Below are 22,981 nucleotides of genomic sequence, written 5' to 3'. Positions count from 1 at the left end.
AGAACAGCAAGCTTCCATAGACAAAATCCCACTTCTTCAGGCTTATGCATTAATATTTCATGAGTGGTACAGAAAAATTGTAATTGAGATGGGTTCAATGGAAGATTAATCTATTAAATAAGCCAAAAACAAAATACCTTTTCAATTCATATAGTTTTTCTCGAATGTGGCTGAAAATTGGGGTAGGGATGGTGGCTTTATATAGAAGAGGGAAGTGAGGAGAAACTTCAAACCCTGAATTTTGTTGGGCGTGTCATATGTTGCATGTGGTTTGGATGATTGGGAGTGATTTTTCTGGGCTCGGGTATCAACCTATCCAGCATTAATCAATTATTCCCTCCCACCTCTGAATTCAAAGAGAGTCCCACCTCTGTTTGAGTGTTTCTTTCCTTTTTTTTTTTTAGCCTGTTGGAAGGAGTCAATTGTTTTGTTTGTGGTGGATCTGTTGACAACTGTGAGTAATGAAATGTTTTTATTATTTTTTATACGTATGTGTCACTGTGAGTTATTGAGACCTTAAGTGCCAGTTAAGGAGTAAGGGGTGGATTATCTGGAGAACCTGTAGCTATTCATTCAAACAAAGTAACCAAGGTATGTACCCAGGATTACTTAGGATTCTGATATGTAGGTACCAATCAGGTATAAATGCATGGAGACAGATTCTCATAACCACCCAAGAAAGAAGACATACAGAGTGTGAACACACACATTCAGTGCAGCATGTGAATATCCCATTGATCTGATCAGCCTCTACTGAAAAAAACATCATTATATGAACGTTCTATAGTCATGTTGCATCCTTGATGACACCATCCAGTAATTCAGGTCCGGATGTTCCAGTGAACCAAGATGATAAACGAGTATGTATGAACCACTCTTTACTTATTGGGTATCAAATGTGGCAAAAAAGTGGCCCACCACAAAGCCATTTTATCTAGTTCTCAGAAGTCCTACCAATTAAGGTGCAGAAAAATGTTGGAAATTTATTTTGAGGGATTTGAATGTAACAGGTCAAGCAAACTAGATTTGTTCTGAAAAAATGAAGAGGAGCAAGTTTTGAATAGCGATGTCTGCTTTGCTTCTAGTAACCTCTCAATATGAAGACATTAACATGAGATTTTTTTAAACGCTATGGAAGCTTCGGGTGCCGGTTTCTGTGGGAAAATCTCTTATTAAAAGCACAAAAACAGAACAGCCTTTGCACCCTCTAACCCTCTTTTAGCAACTATTACATAAATACGGGTTCAGATAAACTGTACAGTATCTGCTTTACCAACTAGCTAAAGCATTCCTAGATCAAGAGAGAGTTTAACAGGAAGGGGCTGTACGTTAAGGCCATATTTATTTATTAAGTACGGAATGATATCTTGTCTCTGACAATAATGAGAAGAAGAAAAGAAAAACACATTCAAGATGCCATTTCTTTCCAAAACTAACTGCCGCTTCCACTTATTGAACCATCATTTTGTTCATCGTTCCTTTAAGAGGTCCCTATGGGGCTTGCATTGAGACCCAATCCTGCCCAACTATGCTCTTGATCCAGTCCAGATAGTTGATGACCTTGGTGTAAAAACCATAGCTTTTACCACACCCGATGCCCCACGACACAATGCCTGTGACCACCCAACGCTGAGTCCCTGGATCCCGCACAGTCAAGGCTCCCCCACTGTCCCCTTGACAGGTATCTGTTGCTTCCCAAGGAGACCCTGCACAAAACATGTTGAGCGTGAAGCGTAGGCCCTGTTTGTCCTTTGCTTTCAACCACTCCTGACAGTGCGCCCGGTCGCCTACTGGGAGGGGTGCGTACTTCAGCCTGTGAGCAAGGATATTCTTTTCCACTCCAAACCCACTAGCGTAACCCATCCACCCTGGAAGGTAGTAAGAACTGTTCCCTGGATCTGGAAGACAGATAGGCAGCATGTGAGGGCCAAGGGTCACTGGGTCTCGCAACTCAATCAGTGCAATATCCGCATCATAGTTGCTGTCATCGTTTTGAGTATAATTTGGATGGACAAACAACCTGCGGACGGGTCGATTGCCCAGCTTGTAGATTTCTGTTACTTCCGTGTGGCCCAGAAAGACTTCGGTCTTCTCAACTATCTGTTCAAGGCTCTGAATCTCCGCGGAGTCACTTTGTCCCTTCGGGTACACAATGTGAGCAGCTGTCAGGATCCAGCGGTCACCCAACAAGGCCCCGCCAGCACGTCCACCAATGACAGTCATTGCTTGCCATGGGAAACTGGCGGGTGGAGCATTTCTGCCACCAATAATCCGCTGGGTTTCTAAGATGGGATTGTCTGGACTTCCACATACTGCAAAAGGAGACAAAGATAAGAAAGGCTGTTGCATCGAATCTCTAAGCTCTCCTTTAACACCTGGCTAAATCTTGCTTTGGACTATTTTCTATGATTTTTTAAACAGAACAATGTTACATTCTTCCCTCTCTTTCCTATTGGTGCTCTTAGGTTAGGACAAACCACACATGGGGTTGTCAAGAGGTGGCTGCCTACCTACTCATTAAACTACCAGGAGGCATTTCACTGAATCCTAGAATTTTAGTGTGCTTGGAAATCCAGGACAGCCAGGTCCCTCCCCAGACACACTGTCAGCAGTGTAACTCCAAAATTCCATGTGATCTCTCAGTCTGGGCAAATAATTGGCCACCAGAAACTTTCCTCTGGTAGTTTTCTATTCTCCCTCATATCTGCTGCCCTCCCTACACACTTATTGACTGCTTTTCTGGCTTGCCTGTCCTTCCTCCATGGTTCCCCTCTATTGCAAGCTGTGGCTTTCGTTTGGGTTTATCATGTAGGCTGTGGGTGCCACCCTCTGATCCTGTCCATTCTGCCCCAGTCTGCTCAGCTAATGGGGCTTGAAACTAAGTACCTTGAAATTCTCAGGCCAAGGCTTTTGTCATGCTGGAAAATTGTGTCTAAGCAGAAAATCTGGATTGCTTCAATTCCGGAACTCATATCTGTAAAACATATGTGGGCTCTTCCAGGCAGAGCATTTGTTCCCTTCCTGCTTTTTTTATCATTTAGTGCTGGAGGAGTAAACCATTTATGAGGCTTTGTATCCAAACCCAGTACATTCTGCCTTCTCCTCTCCTGCCCCACTCCTCTCCTCTAAGAAGATGCTTCTTTTAAAGACATCTTAAGAAATCTTTCAAGAAAATTTAAAGAATTCAATGTCCCTGTTAGAGCTTCGGTGCTGGATTTGTTTGCCGCTATGTCTCTCTCCTTTTCAATTTTTTTTAAAAAAATTATTAACATGAGTATCCATTAAAAGTTTTCATCCAGGAGCCTGTCCCATACACAAAAACTTCAAATGAGAAGGACCATGGCACTAAACAATGCCCTTTGGAACAAACTTAAAATAACACCCACTCTTAGGAGAGACAAAAAGTCATGGTAAGTCACCAACAAGGGCATCAAAAGAAGCAAGATAAACCTCACACTGTTTGGATGGTGGGGACAAGTGCTAATAATGTCACTGCAAAATCTGGTACTTCTATGTGAACAGATGTTCCATCATCTGCATAAGACTTATGTGACCCACTTGCTGGCTTTTGCTCTTTCTTTTCTCTTCCCACTCTCTCATTCTCACATTCTAGTTTGTTCCTCTTTTCTGCTTGTTTTCAGAAGACAACGGGTTACTCCCAGTTCCAAAACAGTATCAGGGCAGAAGAGGTGGAAGTGAGGCCCTTGGTCTCTAGTTACCTGGCAGGCACACTGGGATTTCCTCGTGGTCATCTTCACCCTTCCAGGAACCCTCCGGAGTGCAGGTGTAGGCATCTGAAAGAAGGAAATAAAAGCTTTAATCTTGAAGCAGAAGCTCTGGGGAAGCTTCCTGGCGATGGAGGTAGGATGGGTCATAAGAACATCCTTTCTTGGCCATAACATTTGATTTGTGCAGAGAGGGGAGCTGTCTCGTTTGTGTTGCTACAGCTCTTTGCTGACATGCAGACCCTTTTTTAGAAAGGTGGCTGAATGGAAGGAAGACAGGGAAGGGAATGCGAGGTGAAGACAAGGAGGCAATAACAGCAAAGGGTGAGTTTGGGCCAGGGAGATGGAAAGGAGTGAGCAGAGAGAAGGGGGAAGCCAAGGATGGTGTTTTCTTGGTCCTCAACCAGGAAGACATACACAGAAAAAGTCGGCGACCAAACTACAGGGCAGAGCTAGAGGGAATGGAAAGGGCATTATTCCTATTGTGCTAGGACTTACCTCCCCTGCTATCAGCAACCATGCGGTAATAGGGTTCATTGCAGTGATACCTGACAACTGATTGGTAGTTGTTATTTCTTGCCTGAGATACGTAATCAAAGTGCCCATTCGTCAGAATTTTAGGTTCACCGCAATTCACAACTATAAGACAAAACAAGCTGCAGGTTAGGGACAGGAGGAACTAGTACTTCACAGGATTTGGAGACTATACTTCTGTTAATGCAGTCTAAAATAGCATTGGCCTTTTTTGCAGCCACCTCACACTGTTGGCTCATATTCAACTTGTAATCTACAACAATTCCAAGATCCTTCTCACTCATAGTATTACTGAGCCAGGTATCTTCCATCTTGTAATTGTGAGTTTGTTTTTTCCCCTCTAGTTGAACTTTGCACTTATCCCTGTTAAATTTCATTCTGATGTTTTCATCCCAATGCTCCTGCCTATCAAAATCTTTTTGAATTTTGTTTCTGTCTTCCAGGGCATTAGATATTCCACCCAATTTTGTGTCATCAGTAAATCTGATAAGCATTTCCTGAACTCCGTTATCTAAATCAATAATAAAAATGTGGAAGAGCACCAGGCCCAGGACTGAGCCTTGGGGTACCCTCTTTGTTACCCCTTCCCGATTTAAGAAGGAGTCATTGCTAAGCACTCTCTGAGTACGATTCTGTAACCAGCTGTATCTCTACCTGACACTTGTTCTATTCAGCCCACACCTAGTAGGCTTGCCAATCAGGTTATCATGAGGCCCTTGGTCAGCCAAAGTCAAGATAAATTATGTGACAACATAGCAAGGAACAACTTCCAGATGAAGTCTTAGTTATCTATGCAAAATAATTACACCTTACTTTCCCCTACTGGGGAAAGCTTATAGTACCCCTATGTCTTCTCTCTTACACGGGGACAAGTAGTTCAGGAGGTAGATTTTGAACAAATAAAGAGGAGCAAGGCAACAAATTTCAAATTGCACAGTTTGCTTCTAAATCATTCTCAAGTGCATCACCTATAGCAGGGGTCTCAAACTCAATTTATCTGGGGGCCACTGGAGGCAGAAGCTGGGTGAGGCTGGGCCGCATCAGATTTTCCACATCAGATGGAGCCAGAGCCCAAGGAAGACACCCAGGAGTTTCCTTAGCCCAGCTGGGGCTCCGAGGAGGAGGAGGAAGCACTGCTGGGTGCTGGGGGTGCTAAGAGAGCCAAAGAGCCGCTTCCTTGGAAGAGGTGGTGGTGGCGGCTGCTGTTGGTGGCACTGTTGGAGGCGCTCTTTGAGGACAGGCTGGGAGCAAGCTCCGCTCTCAGGCATCACTCGGCGGCGGCTCAGGTGCTTGGGGAAAAGGGCTGGCAGCGCACCTCGCTCGCCGGCTCGCCCCCAAGACAGTGCCTCTTGCACCCTCCATCTGGAACTGCAGCCTGCCAGCCAGCAGACAGGCGGGGTGGCTGGCAGGCTCAGTTCTGGATGGAGATTGCAAGAGGCACCGTCTTGGGAGAGAGCCGTCAAGTGAGGCGAGGCTTCTTTTTTTTTACTTTGACAGCAGAGGACGCATGGGTGCTTCAGGGGGGGCAGGCAAGGAAGGGGCCCCCGGGCTGCATGTTTGAGACCCCTGACCTATAGGGTTTTATGCAACCTGGCAGCATGTCAGATGGGAAGCCATGCACAGCCTCTAGAGAAAAATCAAGTGGAAAGCCAAAGTCATTTTTTTTTTCTGGAACCAAGGTGTGAAGATGTGAAGACAGACATTCATACAGACTGCATGTTGCCTAGCTAAAGTCCAAGTCTGGCCTGAATGTTTGCAGTACTGCCAGACTGAAGGCCATAGGTTGTTTGGCTGGACACAGAGCACATGATAACCCAAGGAACCTTCTCACCACCATATAGTCTCATGTGTGTTACTCAATATCCAAGGCAGATATCAAGGTACAGCTGAGCACAAACAGGAGGTGAAATTGAATGGTACCAGACCTGGCAGCTAAGGCTTGGGCAAGCAATTTCAGAAGCCGAAGCTGAAAAAGCACCGGTTCCTTTGCCAAGCAGCTCTCTGTGGTACGTAAATCAACAAAATATCCAAACAAAAATAAACTAAATACCGTATATTTCCCTGTATAAGACTATACTTTTGTCTAAAATCTTTAGACTAAAAATTGAGGGTTGTCTTATACACGGAAGTAAGCTGAGAACAAAAACAAATGGAAGGGAAAGCAGGGATCAAAGCAATCCTGCAGCGCTTTGATCCCTTTCCCCCTACACTTGCTAAGCTCTACTTAGATTTCTTAATTTTGGATTAGAAAAGTGGGGGGGGGTGTTTTATGCACAGAAAAATACGGTAATTCAGCAATTTTCTGCTCCTTCCTGGTACTCAAAAATCTTTTCTTATTCTGCTTAATGGAACAATCAGTCTTGCTTATGGCCCTCTGTAGCCAGTCATAGGGAATGGCTAGTTACTCACTTTCACACCGTGGCATTGGACGGTGCCAAGTCCCATCATGCTGACAAACTGAAGTGAAGGATGTCAATTCTTCATTGCCCTGTTCAATAGAAAGCAGCTGAGAATTAGCCTGGATAACAAAATTCTGTTTAAAATATCTAGAAAGATATGCATCTGTGCCATCATAGATTTTCTTTTATTCCCATGGATCCGCTTTCTTCTTCAAACTGCTTTTGGCCTTGAATGCCATGCCATTCTTCCTTTGTACTTTTTTTGTGATTAAAGCTATAGATACAGCAGTGCGGAAAAGTCACCTTGTACATATTCATAAGACTTCGCTGTGCTTAACATTAGATGCAAACACAGGCAAACCTTAAAATATATAATAAGTTCCAGGGTTGAGCTCTGTACTAATTTAAATTCTGTTATATTCGTTTCCCCACAGCCCACCCATTTCTTCATTCGGTTTGCAGTAACAGGCCAAAATTGGGTGACGCTGCAGGTTAAACCACAAAGCCTCTGGGCTGCAAGGTCGAAAGACCAGCAGTTCGAATCCACATGACGGAGTGAGCTCCCATCACTTGTCCCAGCTCCTGCCAACCTAGAAGTTCGAAAGCATCTAAATGCAAGTAAATAAATAGGTACCACCACAGTGGGAAGGTCATGGTGTTCCGTGTCTAGTTGCACTGGCCATGTGACCACGGAAGATTGTCTTCGGACAAACGCTGGCTCTATTGCTTGGAAACGGGGATGAGCACCAGCCCCTAGAGTAGAACATGACTGGACTAAATGTAAAGGAGAACCTTTGCCTTTACCTAACAGGCCAAAATTGTGTAATCACAAATTCTCTTCTCTTTCTGCCTTTATTCAGATTCTCAAATACAGTGGTGCCCCGCATAACGAGCGATTCGTTTAATGACGAATCTGCATAGCGATTGAGTTTTTGTGATCGCAAAAGCGATCGCATAATGATGTTTTAGATGGCAAAACATCGCTTTGCGATGATAGGTAAGCGTTTCGCTTACCGATTTTCGCATAGTGATGTTTTTAAAACAGCTGATTGGTGGTTCCAAAATGGCCACCAGGTAAAGTAAATGGCCGCCTGCAGTGTTTTCGCGCCCTTTCCTCACTTACCGGGCAGTGAAAATGGCAGCCACATGGAGGATTTTCGCAGAACTGTGAGTTTTTTGCCCATAGGAATGCATAACGACGAATCCGTATAGCGACGATTTTTTCGGAACAGATTATTGTCGCTATGCGGGGCATCACTGTATTGTGTGTCTTTGTTCTCAAGCTGGAGGGAAATTTTTCTGGAAAAAATTGTTACTGACATTTTAAAAAAATAACTGTTCCTAAGAAAAAGATTGGAAGAAGTAAAGAGAGTGTTCAGCATTTAGGATCAAGAAGACACTTGAAGGTAGAAGGTAGAAAGTGAGAAAAAGGTATCCAGATGAGAAATAAAGTATGCCTCACCTCCATCAGCTTATATCCAACCTTACAGTTTACGATGAAGTAGTCTTGAAATCGGTACAGGGGCTGTCGGTTTTTTATTACAGTGAACTCATCCTTTGGCACAGGATGTGGACAACGGATTCCTGTTGGAAACGACAGCAAAAATGAAGGAAGCCCTGGCAGATGGCTAAGCAGCATTTATTGAAAGCCTGCTGGATAGGATACATTACTTTCTGTGATGTACCGGATCTTCCACCCACGGCTGAATCCTGACTCATCTGTGGAGAAAAGGATGTCAACCGAAGAGCTGTTGGTTTCAATGCTCCCTGGAGAAGCTGTGCCACAGAACTCCCAAATCTTTTTTCTCCCAGCTTGGATCTAGCAAGTAATGGAAGGGTTAGGAATGTTAAATTCAGAATTCACACCTCGGTCTCTTTGGCTTCTCTAGCAGGTTTACCTGTTTCCATCCATCCATCCATCCATCCATCCATCCATCCATCCATCCATCCATCCATCCATCCATCCATCCATCTATCTATCTATCTATCTATCTATCTATCTATCTATCTATCTATCTATCTATCTATCTATCTATCTATCTATCTATCTATCTATCTATCTATCTATCTATCTATCTATCTATCTATCTATCTATCTATCTATCTATCTATCTATCTATCTATCTATCTATCTAGCAGTTCTGTGCAGTTTCTATCTGGAATGGTTCTTATTCAGCTAATTTAGACACAAAGTTCTCTTGTTAACCGAAACTCATGAATTTTGGCTATATTCCAGAAGCTTAGGCATCAGCGAGCTCCTACAAAGCTCACGTGCTGCGCTTATTGCTAAATATTTGCTAGCATCTAAACAAAGGATTTACCTACAAATTGGTATCAGTGTGGATAAATTATGAAATGTAGCTCTTATTCTAGTAAGTGACCCATTAAGATCACCCCATCAATACACTGTGCACATAAATCTTTGGCCTAAATGCAATGCTCCTTATGTCTGAGAAAGACGTCATATCTTGCTGTCCGTAGTTGCTTCAAAGGATGCTGCCACCCACAATACCAGGCACTCATGGACTCCTACATCTGCTAACGGGATCTATGCCATCCTTTGCCAGCAATGCCCCTCTGTACTCTCCCTGGGGCAAATGGAATAGTCTCTATGCAAAAGAATAAATGCAAACCAATTTGGGATCATAAATAGTAACACACAAAAACTCATTTCAGAATACATCAATTTGCAAGACATTTCATTACAGCGAGAAAAAAAATCACAGACAGAGATTTGGGAGAGACAGACTAATGAAATGGGTTATATTCACAAATTTTAGTGAATTTCAGGATGGTGATGTCCACTCTGTTATCATGAACTCTGTGAACTCTGTTGCCACAGAGCTTATTAACTTGTGGCCTAATGATGAAGTGCCATGTCTCTCAGGAAGTGGGCTGTAATCTACAAAAGCTCACACTGAAATAAGTTGTCTTGTCTTTAAAGGACCACAATACCTGTGTTATTTCTGTTTCATTTAGTTACATACTGGGATATGACCAGATGAGCTTTGTCCCATGAGACAGATCTCCCTGCGTGTGAAGGAGAACAGAAGACAAGTGCGCCATCCTCATCAGCGAAACCAGCAAAAGAGGAAAAAGATATCAAAGAGGGTGACATAGGAGGAATGACAGGAGTATTAGGGGAAGGGAAGAAGAACATAGAAGTCTGCTTATGGGAGGAGGGAGAAGGAAGAAAAGGGGAGGAGTTAAAACTCCCTCTTTGGGAGGAGGACATAAAAGACGGGGGAGAAAGGAGGTTCGGGAGCAGAGTAGTGGAGAAAGAGAGTTGAGAGAGCAAGACAGAAGTAGAATCAGAGAAAGGTAATCAGAAGTATGAGAAAGCTCGCGACCTACTTAAAGACTTCCCCAATCTGAAAGTAGGGGGTTTACTTCCAAATCCAGAAGTTCCAAGGGAAGGAGAAATGGTCTACGAAACCCAGGAATGAACCATGATAGTGTTTTTGCGTGGGCAAGGATGTGGGAGAAAGGTGATACGCCCCAATCCAGTATACAATATCCCACCGAAGGAGGGAGATTGGGCACGTCACCCATACTGTGGGATGGTGTGCGTGATGAGGAGTACTCCCCTGCGCAAGATTACCAATTGCAAACGGTTTGATCCAGCCCCACAGTGAATGGACTATTGTTGGAAGAAAGGTCCGCATTGACTAGTTATGGATATTTACCAGATTTGTCTTGTTTTGACCCTGTTGGCGTTATAGTTGATACTCTGTGCCTTAATAAAGTAGAAAGTGAGAATCCTTTAATTCAGTCTCAGCCTCTTCTTCCCACCAAATGTGAGGGACTGCCATTAGTTTCAGAAGAACCTAATCACACTGTGCCTCCCACTGGATGCCCAAGGATACATACCAAACCAAGGATCCATGGTGCCTAGCAGTAATAACTACCATGAATGGATGCACTATACAGTGGGGTCTTGACTTGAGAACTTAATCCTTATTGGAAGGCGGTTCTCAAGTCAAAAAGTCTCCATTGACCTACAGTGCATTGAAAACCGATTAATCCTGTAACAGGCCGTTTTTGTTCCATTTTTGTTTTTTTCTGGTCTGTAAGTCAATTCTCAGTCTGCAAGTCAAACCTAAATTTTGCGGCCAGAGAAGTCTGTAACTCAAAAAGTCTGTAAGTCAAGCCGTCTGTAAGTCAAGGGTATATATATAGGTAGGGGTGTCTGTGTGAGCACAAATAGGCATGAAACACATAGTATCAGCAGCCCAGTCCTTGTTTTTTCTGTTTCTCCAAGGTTAATTCAAGCTGTCATTTCTCTATTCCCAATGTCTAGATTACCTCCAACGGTTTCGCTAGCCTGAATGTCCATTTCACGTCGTTCTTAAGGGAGGGCACGTCCTCCCTTCCATAAGAGGGTTCACTGCCTCTTATGGTTGTCCAGCCACAACTCTAAGGCTGGTACATAGAATTCCCCCAGGTCGCTTCCATATTCCTGCCATCACCAGGAACCACTGGAAGAGTCTGCGAGAGATGTCTAAAGATATCAGGGAGGGCAACCGAAAGGCCTATAAACCTTGAATGACACTAAGCTGTAGAGCTGGAACTGATTTCCCTTGAGATTCTACTGAGTCTGATGGTGGAGGGAAGGACAAATGAGATTCATTCTGAATAAATGTTCCCTCATTGAGTTAACAGCTATTTCCCAAGTGCTGGACGACACTGTACTCCCCATCTGAGAAGCACCCATTCACACTAGTGTACTCTTCTGTTTTGTATTAATTATACATAAGATCAGTGAGTTTTTCCCTGTTTAGTGACCCTAATTTTCTGATTTTGAAATGACAGCTCAGGTGTCTTACACATCAATGTTCATTGCGCAGAAGGTTAACACTTCTAGGGTGACTTACTTCCTCAGAGCTGCCAAAGAGTTTATTCCACAACCAGGAAGATGTTGATATGGTGGCGGCTTTGTTTGAAAGCAACGCTGTGCCCAGCTGATGGCTCCATAGTGGAAGAAATGGCTAGGAAATTGCTCAGTAATGTTGTGCATGGAAGAGGCATCAACCTAAGCTCATTCTCTCCCCTTCTCATTCCCTCACTCCCATATATATATATATATATATATACACACACACACACACACACACACACACACACACACACACACACACACACACACACACACACACACACACACACACACACACACACACACACACACACACCTGCTCTCTGTCTCACACATACTCTACTCCCCCCACCCTCCAAAACATTCTGTGTGAGGGGGAAATGAAGCCATTTGGAGGACAGTGAGAATGAAAGTAGAATTTGAGACAGAGATGAAGACAGCCCAGCTATGAGCTGAAGGCCAAAAGGCACCTTTGAGATCTCCTGTGGGGCAGAGAATCCATTGCTTACACCAATGTGGAAGTGGTTTGCCTCCAACTTTGCGCTACTTGTAAGTCAGAGCTATAACCACCGCAACCAGGGTTTTGAACCAGAGCATCAAAACTCAGAGGGTGCAAGAATTCCCTTATGGAAGGGTGCAACTGTGAGTGCCTATGTCACCTCCAACTACTCTTCCCTGGGCAAAAGGAAAAACAACACAGCACAGAACCAACACCCGACTGCTTGTAGACTCAGATTCAGGCACTGCTTCTCATTTCTTTCTCCTCTCTCTATGCTTGTGCATCTCTTGGATGACATCGCCCAAGACTGACTAGTACAGCACAAAGCTCCAGCTTTCAAAATGAATACTTATGGCTGTCTTTTAAATAAATGAAATACTGCAAGAATGCTATTATGTCATTTGGTTTTTTACTACGCTTGATTATAATTTTGTTCGTTTTTATGTGCACACTGCCCGGAATAGGGCTGTGCAATTCTGGAGCAGTATACATACAAAGTCAGTCTCTGGGGACTTTTCTTTCCAAAGGAAGCCAAGATCAGCTGAGCATTGCCCCACTGATCTTCTCACCATTTGGAAAGTGGAACAGCATCTCAAAATATATGGATGGGAGAAGGGGACTAGAAGCATGGGAGAAAACCTCCGGGGTACTATGTACAGGTCTTCCTTAAGGAAGTGAGAGCTTCTTTATTCTTCACACTGAGAGCTAAACACTTGAATGATAAAACTGCAATGATCTTGAGATCTGAAATACCTTGAGCAGGTCATAAGGACAGCGGACTTGGGGATGATCATCAATTTCAAAGGGCTCCAGGAACTTGAGAATGATGGTCAACCCTGGCTCCACGCGTATGCTGTAGTTACACTGCAACTGAGCTGGGTAGGGCTGAGGATATCCAGGGCTGGACAGATACCCCGAAGCTTCAGTGAAGACTTCGTTGCTGCAATCCACTGCAAGACAAAGGACCAAAGGAAGGTTTAGTGGCAGTGGGATACACTGTGGAGTTGGCATCTTGTCTTCAGAAGCCTTCAACCACAGCATCCATTAACTCATCAACCATCACCTCTGATGCTTTCTCTAGTCAATATTTCTAACGTGGTTTGGTGACCAACCCCACTTTGCCCTTAAGTATGGAGAGAAAGTGCATGGAAAAATGACCACTTGACTGCAGTTTGTGCATAAAGCAAATCAAAGGGGGCTGTAGGCTTACCAAATCTATACTGAGTATCTTCACTATGGGTTTTTGGGATGCAATAGTAATATACAGCACTTATGTAGCATGGGGTCTTCAAACTGCTTTGCATGAGCTATCACATTAGTTTTTACATCAGCTCCTCGATGTCTAATCTCTGCAGATATATAGACCTGTAGCTATAAGATTGTGGGTTAAATAAGGTTACCTTGACTTTTTAGAACGGAAGTGGTCGCCTCTTGGATCGTGGCTCCTCCACGGGAGTGCAGTGCTACGCCAGTTCTTTGTTCTTTACCTCCTTAGCTAGAAATGTGCTTGCTCACCTTGACAGGAGTGCCCATCGCTCTGGAGGACATAGCCAGACTGGCAGGAGCAGAAGTAACCCCCTATATAGTTGTGGCAGATGTGCTGGCATCGAGGGCCATCTTCCAAATCATTCCTATGTGCACACTCGTCCAAATCTAGGTGACCAAATGCAGGACATGACACAGTCAAATTGGGCTTGAAGATTTTGCTTTCCTTATTTTATGAGGAAAATTTGTGCCCCGCCCTTCAGCAGGGGGAAATCAACTACTCTCATGCCATGGCAAGCACAATGTAATTTGTAACCTGAGGTCTATTACCAGACTTTTTCTTCCACAGAAGAAGAAATGCTGACCCTATCAGTTCATGTGCCATCTTCTCTTAATTGCTAGTATCTAAATTTACAAAAGTTGGAGGTGAGACCTCAGACCTTCATTGATCCATGAGGGATCAATATTTGATGATTTTTTGTGCATATTATAAAACCAGCAGTTTGCGTGTCTTATGGAAGAGCTGCCAGCATAATTGAAGAAATCCGTTTAAAGTATGAAGGTTTCTTGTGTGCCCCAAACATGGCTTCACAGAGAAGCCATTCAGTTGCATCCTTATATGTTTTATCACTCTGGTCTGGTTCTACTTTCAGTCTGGTCCTGCCTTTAGAGGTAATTGATTGTGCAGTTAATACAAAGGCAAAACAGAAATCTGTGCTGCCCCAGAAGACCTTCTAACAAAGCAACAAAGTGACCTCAGTGACTCATGCAGACACAGAAAGCTCCTTTAAGCTGCGGAAGTTCCTCGTGCACACTCTGAAAGGGAAATCTGCACTGTCGTAAGAATAAAGTGCAGCTTTAATTCAGAAAAAAAATGTGCCTCAGCTATCAAAATTTCAGACTTTTAGACTTTGCAGTATTATTCACTGTATATTTTTAAGTGTGATGATAGTTAGGACATACGATTTCAACCAACTACCAGCTTATCTGACCAGATTCATTTTGGTTAACTACTTCTAGCCTAGAGGAGATTAACAAATCATTATCATTTTGTCTGTTATCGGCATCTCCACCTAGTCAAGAGTGGATCCAGGAGATAATTATGAATATCTTTATATATTTTTAAAAAAACACTCTGATTACCATGATCACCCAATCTCCTGAAAAGGACAAAAAGCCATAAATACTCAATTATCCCAGAAAACTGCACCAGAGCACAAGAGTTCTGAGTCCTGTCCTCTGAAGATGCCAGCCACAGATACTGCCAAAACATTAGGAAGAAAAACCTCAAAACCATGGCCAGACAGCCTGAAAAACCTACAACAACCACCAATATCTTTATACTTTGCAAAAGATAAAGATTCCACCTTGAGGTAAGGAGTCACTCCTTAAGAATCACTCTTTGGACTCATAGTTTTCAAAGGAGTAGCCTTCTCTGCAAGCACATCAGGCAACAACAACAAAAAACAAAACAAACCAGAACAAAAAGGACAAAAACGTGGTGGCACCTTAAAGACTAACTACTATTTCTTATGACAAATAGAAGGGGAAGATATGGAGGCAGTGACAGATTTTACCTTCTTGGGCTCCATGATCACTGCAGACGGTGACAACACCCAAAGAACTAAAAGATTCCTGCTTCTTGGGAGGAAAGCGATGACAAACCTAGACAGCATCTTAAAAAGCAGAGACATCACCTTGCCAACAAAGGTCTGCATAGTCAAAGGTATGGTTTTTCCAATAGTGATGTATGGAAGTGAGAGCTGGAACATAAAGAAGGCCGACCGCCGAAGAATTGATGCCTTTGAACTGTGGTGCTGGAGGAGGCTCTTGAGAGTCCCCTGGACTGCAAAGAGAACAAACCTATCCATTTTGAAGGAAATCAACCCTGAGTGCTCACTGGAAGGACAGATCCTGAAGCTGAGGCTCTAATACTTTGGCCATCTCATGAAAAGACACCCTGGAAAAGCCTCTGATGTTGGAAAAGTGTGAAGGCAAGAGGAGATGGAGATGACAGAGGACAAGATGGTTGGACAGTGTCATTGAAGTTACCAATATGAATTTCAGGAAGCAGTGGAAGACAGGAGGGCCTGGCGTGCTCTGGTCCATAGGGTCACGAAAGTCGGACACGACTAAACAACAACTACTCCTTCATGTGAGTTTTCATGGATTAGGTCCGCTTCCTCAGACATTAGAGGGAGTTTATATGATGGTCATATTTGTACATGGCTCCATGACTAGGTGAGGTTGCAGATAAGGGACAAAATGATAATGATTCATTAGTAAATAAATAGGCTATCAAGCTGTGAATAATGTCAATCATCACTCTACAAAGGTAACAATAGCATAGTTGCCAGAAGTGGTAAGCTGTGTGAATCAATGTATTTCACACTTGGGAATGACTTAAGAATTAATGTATTCTCAAGGGCTTTCACTGCTGGGATCTGATGGTTGTTGTAGGTTTTTTGGGGTGTTTGATTGTGTTCCAGATGTTTTTCTTCCTAACGTTTCACCAGTGTCTGTGCCTGGCATCTTCAGAGGGAGGACAGGAATTAGAACTCTGTGTCCTGGTGTAGTGTGTGGGATACACCAGAACACAGACAGAGTTCTAACTCCTGTCCTCTGAAGATGCCGGCCACAGAAACTGGCAAAATGTTAAGAAGAAAAACCTCCAGAACACGGCCAAACAGCCCCAAAAACTTACAAGGACTTAAGAATCCTTCGGTGACATTCAGTCCTTTTAACTGCGTAAGATATATCTTATTTTTGCTGTTACTTTTTAAAGTGTCATTTTGTGGTGTTTATTTCACTTTGACCTTCCTGAAATACAAAATGGGTGATGGGTGGCATATAAATGCCTTAAATAAAGAAATTAAATAACACAAAGAGGGTACTTTTAAACGTTTGCATTAATTGAAACCTTATTGTTAAATGTGTAGAAGAAGCAATGTTCTATGTGGCCAGAATCCTATTGGTTATTTGTGCCAATGTAAGTGCAACAGCGTAAATCAGCCAATTGCTGCTACTTAACAAGTCATTGTTTTTACCTCTCATTATTCACCAATCACATGAATGGGTGTGTGACCAGGGAAGGAAGCAGCAACTTGTTAGCTAGCAGCAATTTGCTACTGCAGTTTGCCTCTGTGTATATAACCCACAAAATTCTGGCCAGTGTTTCATAACACTAGTCTTTGAGGCTGAAAAGCAAACTACAGTATTCTGCTCTGCCTGCACATATTGATACAGAAATATTGGCAAAAGAGCTATTCTATATCTGAGTCACTAAATGACTGAAATGTAAGTTCTAGAACAGTTTTAGATCTGAGACTTGTGAACTACTAATTAATCAGAAAAGTTAAAAGCCCTATTCTATGAGTCAGTTTCTATTTACAGGCCATAACATTGTTTTGCAAAGTATCGTGAAGGCACTGAACAGAACAAAGACAATACTAGGAGTCTGAATCAAAACACTTACAAATGGGGTTTATCTGCTAATGATGGAGTTGATTTTCTGCACGCTGCACATCTGGAACATTGACATACCCAGATCCCAGGAGTGAAAGGAGGGGACTGGGGAGAGAGAGAGCTGGCTGGTGTGTGCACTTGTGCCCATCATGATATTTAGACAGTGAAATGTTGGTGTCACAGCTTGTGAGCCCTGTTGTAGAACCACTGGCAGAAGGACTGGAAACCATGGGGGAAAGTCCCCATGGCCAGCAATAAGATTTCTGCCGGCCCCAACAGCAGGCACACAGGTTGGAAAGACTCTGGCTATGTTGTTTGTGTTTTAGGTGAACAGCATAGGAAGAGAATCCTAGAAGAAATAACCACGGCCCTTGCAGAGTTTGAGGGTATTTGGCCACCTGGCTCGAGATTGCCATATTTCCTGTTCACTGGCATCATCCCCAGATTCTGGGCACATTTATCTGTGTGCCCTCATGCCAATGTCTATAATCGGCACATTCTATTTTTGCCTGCCTTGCTTCTGTGATATCACAAAAAGGTCTATCCCTGATCTCAGCCTTTGGCTCTCAAAGTAGTTCCAATATATCTGTGAAGATTCTCAGTCATCCAGGAGAGGTTATCTGAAAGCTGAGTCATGGCAACTGAACTTCTTTCTTATTAGGTTGAAACGTTTTGCTACTCATCCAAGTAATTTCTTCAGTCTGAGGAGAGTTGGTAGGAGACCCCTGATATATCCTCCATGTTGGTGTCACTTCCCCCTGGTCTCAATAGTGAAGTGAAACCAACGTGAAGGATATATCAGGGTTCTCCTACCAGCTCTCCTCAGACTGAAGAAGCCGCTTGGATGAGTAGCGAAACGTTTCAACCTCACAAGAACGAAGTCCAGTTGCCGTGACTCAGCTCCAGTCCTGTCATTTGCTGACATGAAGCCTCGGCTCAATGGGAAATACTGCTAGGATCCTTTTACTCACTGTTTCTAGAACCTCCTCCGGCTGGGCAAGGAGACCTTAATATTGCGGTTAGAGGCAAATGGCACTAGTGGTCTTCAAGGTTTGGACAAGACGCCTGCTATTGCTCCCTCCTGTGATGCCAGGGCTGCTGCTGCTGCTGCTGGTGCTCAGTGGTAGAAGCCCACAAGCACTTTGAACAGGGATCTGGCCCCAGAAGCGGAGCTTGTGCCCTCAGCCCCACGCTTGACTTACAGAGTTTAAAGAGAATCAGGCTTGTGTATTTGCACACGCCAGAGGTCCCATGCCAGCTGTGCTCTGCCAGCTCACACAGTCTACCGCTAAGAGAAACTCTTCTTGTACACCTCCCTGCCATTTTCCCAGCTCCCTCCCTTCAGGTCCCTCGAGCTGAGTGTCTGGCACTCAAGGTGACCCTTTCCTTGGTTCTCAATGAGAGGCCTCGGCCTACTCAGGGCAGTTCTCGGGCTCCCTTGGGCCTCTGCCTCTGGCCTTTGTGACCAGCCACGCATGTTGATTACAGAGGTTCTGTACTCACCCACAGCTTGATAATACGCAAGGAATCCCTTGTAGAAGATAACGACACCATTTTCCTCGTTGGAGAAGTCTGAGTGGAACAACAGCTGCATTCGGTTCCCATTGGACAAGAATTCCCTCTGCCTGGGGTGGTTGCCAGTGCTGGAGTCCATTTGGCCACAGTATCGGCCCAGGTCTTTTTTGTCTGCCGTGATCTGTCAGAGCCGAGGGAGAAGGGTGAGGAACCTTCAGCGTTGCGTAGGGCATCAGCCAAGACCTAAATCATTTCAATCAAGTTCCACACCCACAGCAGGGTTCCTTTAAGCAACAATCTACAGCCACTGTGTGCTTCACGGCAACTTGGGGGAAAGGGTGTGTGTAGTTTTTTTTTAAACGATACATGAAATAGCACGTTTGGCCTACTGATTAGAGGGGAAAAGAAGTAACATTCTCACTAGGCAAGACCTTGATTGCAGAGGGTTTTTTTAAAAGGATGTCATGGGACACAAAATGCTAAGTTGGAAACAAAGGTTTGCGGTAGGAAATCCATATACGTACAAACCCCAATGTTTTTATATTACAGCCACCCCATTTCTTCTCTATTGATTTTCAATTGTGTATTTTCCATAGCTGTGCCTTTTGCGTGCAGCTGCAGGCTGGGGGGGGGGGGGGAGACCTGTTTGAGTTACATCTAAAGCAGAGCTTCTGTCTCCAAAAAGAGACAAAGATCATTACAAAGCTTGTGGTTCAGAGTCTGGGTGAGGCCATACCAGCCCTTTCCTAACCTGGTACCCTCCAGCTGTTTTGTAATTTAACTTCCACCAGCTCTAGCTGGCATAACCAATCTGGGGGCTGTCTAAAGCAGTGGTTCTTAACCTTGGGTAACCCAGCTGTTCCTGGACTTCAACTCCCAGAAATCCTGGCCAGCAGAGGTGGTGGTGAAGGCTTCTGGGAATTGCAGTCCAAGAACACCTGGGTTGTCCAACATTAAGAACCACTGGTCTAAACCATCTGGAGGACATTATGCTGGAAAAATGGGCTCCGTGATATGACGCTTTGGAAAATGAAGCATCAACTTCTTCTTTGACCCTCTTTGGTAGCTATGTACCTGGTAGGTATTAGAACTCCAGAGACTCCCTCCTCACCCACCCTGCACCCTGGCTTCTGTTTACACACCTTGACAAAATCATATTGGCAGGCTTCAGACGGCTCCAAATCAAACTGCCAGAAGTTCAGCTTCACCCGGAAACCCTTCGGCACCGTTATGTCCCAGGTGCTGATGTTGTTGTCTGGATACGGTTTAGGGTAATTGGGAGACGTGACCTCTCCATAAAGCTTCCTTGCAGTCGGTACAGAACTAACGGCACCAAAGAGGAAGGCTCCCTGCAGGAAGAGGAACGGGCGGAACCTGCAAAGACCCAACATGTGCAGATGAGAACGAAAAGCTTTTCCAGAGAAAGACATCCTCATTCTGCTCCACAAAAAAAAAAAAAAAAAAAGCTGAATTAGTCAACTTTTAACAGGTATCCTCTCCAGAACATTTTGTTTTCTTGTGCTGGTCCTAGTAGGAAGGGGGAAAGAGCTAGGCTGTGATGTTTGAATCACATAATGGGACACCTTAATGGTCTACTAGTCTAATTTTAAGACTAGGGTAGATATTGTCAATACACATTTGAACCCTGTAGGTTTATTGGGTTGCCAGGCCAGCCTCATGCCCTAGATTCTGGGGCAAAACCAGAGGGCAGGGAATGGACCCTTGTGATGTCACAGAGGTGGGCAGACTTGGGACTCCTTGCCAATTGTTTGTGGAAAGGGGGGGGAAATAATCTGGATAAAGGAGCCCAGAATCCGAGTAAAACCAGCTAACCATTAATATGGCAACCCCTAACTGCACGAGGGTGGGGATATCATTTTTTCCTGAGGTTCGGCGGCTAGAAAAATAGCACCAACAGGTGCTGAGGTTGCTGCCACTCCTATTGAACTTAGATCTGTCACGGTCTTGCTTGTAGCCTACATTCTATGACACACTTCGGGCTGTGGAAATCTCACTGCCAGCCCTCCAGACCATTGGCTTGGCATCCTCCAGCCCAGGGACATTTGGGAATAGAGAAGCCAGGGACCCTGTCTGCCCCTTTGACTCTCTACCCTCTGCTTTCTCCTGAATTTACAGAGAGTGATATTTTCAGAGTCTGCCTCTCATGCGTCTCTTTTCCCCTCTTTACCCAAACTCTCTAAGATGTTGTTGCTTTTCTCCTCTGTGCTTGTTCCAGAGGAATGTGTCTAGCTAGTTAGCATTAGGGTTGAGGGTGTTCCATTCTTACCTAATAAAGGTCAGTGGTTTGACTTAACTATTTTTGGCTGCCTTACTGTGGGACTACCAGCTCACGTGCCTATGCAGCACTTTAAATCAGCTCCCGGGAGGAGCCTTACCTATCTCCTTCTCTCTGACCCTGTGAATACTCACAATAGAGATATCCCCAGACTGTAACTGCCCTCTGCCCCAACCAGCATCACTGATGGTGGAGGATTATGATACTGTAATCAAACAACTGGAAGTCTGCCTATGTCCCACCCCTGCTCTGTCCTGCTGCTGGAGCTTGTGGAAGGCTTCCTGCTCATCTGAGGGACTTTTCTCTCTCCAGGCCTTGTACTTCTCCTTTTGCACCAAGATGACACACTCGTTGCAGCCCAAATTGTTTGCTCTGAAAAGGGCCAAGCATATGCCCTGCTCCCTATTTCCCTTCTTACACTTCTGGCTTTTTGGCTGTGTCCGTGTTCACCAGGTGAACAGAGAAACATGTTTCCTCTGAGCCAGTGTGCCCTATCTGGGCATGGGCACCCAGGACCATCTCAGCACCCATCCAGCCTCCTCTTTCTCCAGCACTGCTCGTTCTGAGAGGTGTGTCTCCACTCGGGGACCCAAAAAGCAGAAAACAAACAACAACAAAAATCCCCTCCGGACCTTCCATGGAGAGGCAGAGGAAGGAAACAAAGGCCTGTTTCTTCAAAGGTAATGCGGATGTGCTCTACCTTTTAAGAAAATAAAAAGAAAACCCCTTAATGCTTGCTCCCGGAAAAAGGAGAGGACAGGAGGAGGCAAAGAGATATGCTTTCAGTTTTGTTTTCTTACCGGAGGTAGGTCAAATAAGGTAGCTTGAAATGCATACCTTATTTGGATGCAAGGATCACAACAGATTTCTCCCTGACCTTCAGGACCTCTCTTTAGCCAACGCAGCCTACTCCCATTGAGCCACCTAGCCCAGGCCTAAGGGACTTGGGTATGAGAGTCCGAACGGTGAAATGAGGGAAGTTAGAGTGAAGTTTCTTTCAGGGAGAGAGTGTGTGGACCAACAACACCGTGTCCCCTGTGTAGAGCACAGAAACTAAGATCCTAATCATGTTAAATGGATGCACTAAACATTCTGTTTTAAATGACAATAACAGCAAATTTATATCCTGATTTCTCATGTACAACTTTCATTAATTGATTGTCAGACCTCCTATTCCAAGCTCATTAGAACCTATAGATCGCAATTTCCCTGGGAAGGGTCCAGTCTTTGCTGCTCTGGCTGTGATGAAAGGTCTTGGAGCAGCACTACTCTCTGAAAGGAGAGGTGTTTTCAGTTCCAGGTATCTTAGTGAGATCTGGCCTAACCTTCTCTGAGTCGTCAAGCCCATACTGTTCGTCTTGGCTCTGAATTTCAGTGCAGACTCTCCCCCCCCCCGACTTAAAACAGTCATTTATTTTTATTTTTGGCAGCAGGCCAGCAGGAGGGGACCCCCCTTCATGCTTCTTTTCTGTGCATTTCAATTTTTTTTTAAAAAAAATGTCAAATCTAATGAAGTGTTCTTGAGAACATAAAAGTTGCATCCCTTTATTATAACTTTGCAGTTATGCCTAACAGAGATATTACTGGTTTTAGTGCAACGCACTTAGAAAGGACCTTCTGGATCATCATCCAGTCCTGACCATCTGTATCAAGGGCATCTGGCTCTAAACCACTGAGCTATCCAGCTGTTCTGTCAAGCAGTTCTGTGGAGGCCGACCCGTTTCAGTGCAGGATCAGACCAAGACAAAAAATCTGCCATCTTCAGAGGACCCACAGCGCTTCCTTCAGGTTTCCATCCACACACTTCCCTCGTTGCCGTTCTCAGAGGCAGCCTTCGTCCCAAGCTGCATTTGTTCCTACAGCCAGTGTCGTTTAATAACAGAGGCGGTGTAACGTAGTTATGGGATATAGATTTAATCCCAGCTTTTGTCAGAGGAAAACTAATCCTTCCCTTATCTTCGCCAAGTAGGTGTCTCTGCCACCCTCTCCCTCTTCCCATACAAAACAGCACTTACATGTTCGCAGCCTTTACTTAATCTCTTTCTTTCTGCCTGCCTGCAGCTCTTGCCGTCTGCGGTGGGGAGCGGCAAAACCCAGATTTCAATAAACTCTTAACCCTGTTAGCTGTGCTTGAACGAGGCTTGGGGGGGGGGGCAGCCCCTCCGAAGAGGGGAGGGGAGAGGGAGA

At 44.4% G+C, this 22,981-nt stretch overlaps 1 protein-coding gene across 1 annotated transcript; it reads right to left on the bottom strand.

Annotated features, from left to right (window-relative positions):
- Positions 1-1,323: 1,323 nt before the first annotated feature.
- Positions 1,324-22,981, bottom strand: C1R (complement C1r). Its single transcript, XM_020804174.3, has 11 exons — positions 22,810-22,981; positions 19,641-19,872; positions 18,487-18,679; positions 13,549-13,686; positions 12,787-12,983; positions 8,330-8,477; positions 8,121-8,242; positions 6,669-6,747; positions 4,224-4,364; positions 3,720-3,794; positions 1,324-2,312 (listed from the first exon to the last, which is right to left on the bottom strand). Coding segments are annotated over exons 1-11 (2,148 nt in total). The 5' UTR covers positions 22,812-22,981; the 3' UTR covers positions 1,324-1,491.

The sequence above is a fragment of the Pogona vitticeps genome, chromosome 2 (genome assembly GCF_051106095.1).
Source record: "Pogona vitticeps strain Pit_001003342236 chromosome 2, PviZW2.1, whole genome shotgun sequence".
NCBI classification, from domain to species: Eukaryota; Metazoa; Chordata; class Lepidosauria; order Squamata; family Agamidae; genus Pogona; species Pogona vitticeps.
Note: the sequence above shows the minus strand (reverse complement) of the source record. Positions and strands in the feature narration are given on the sequence as shown.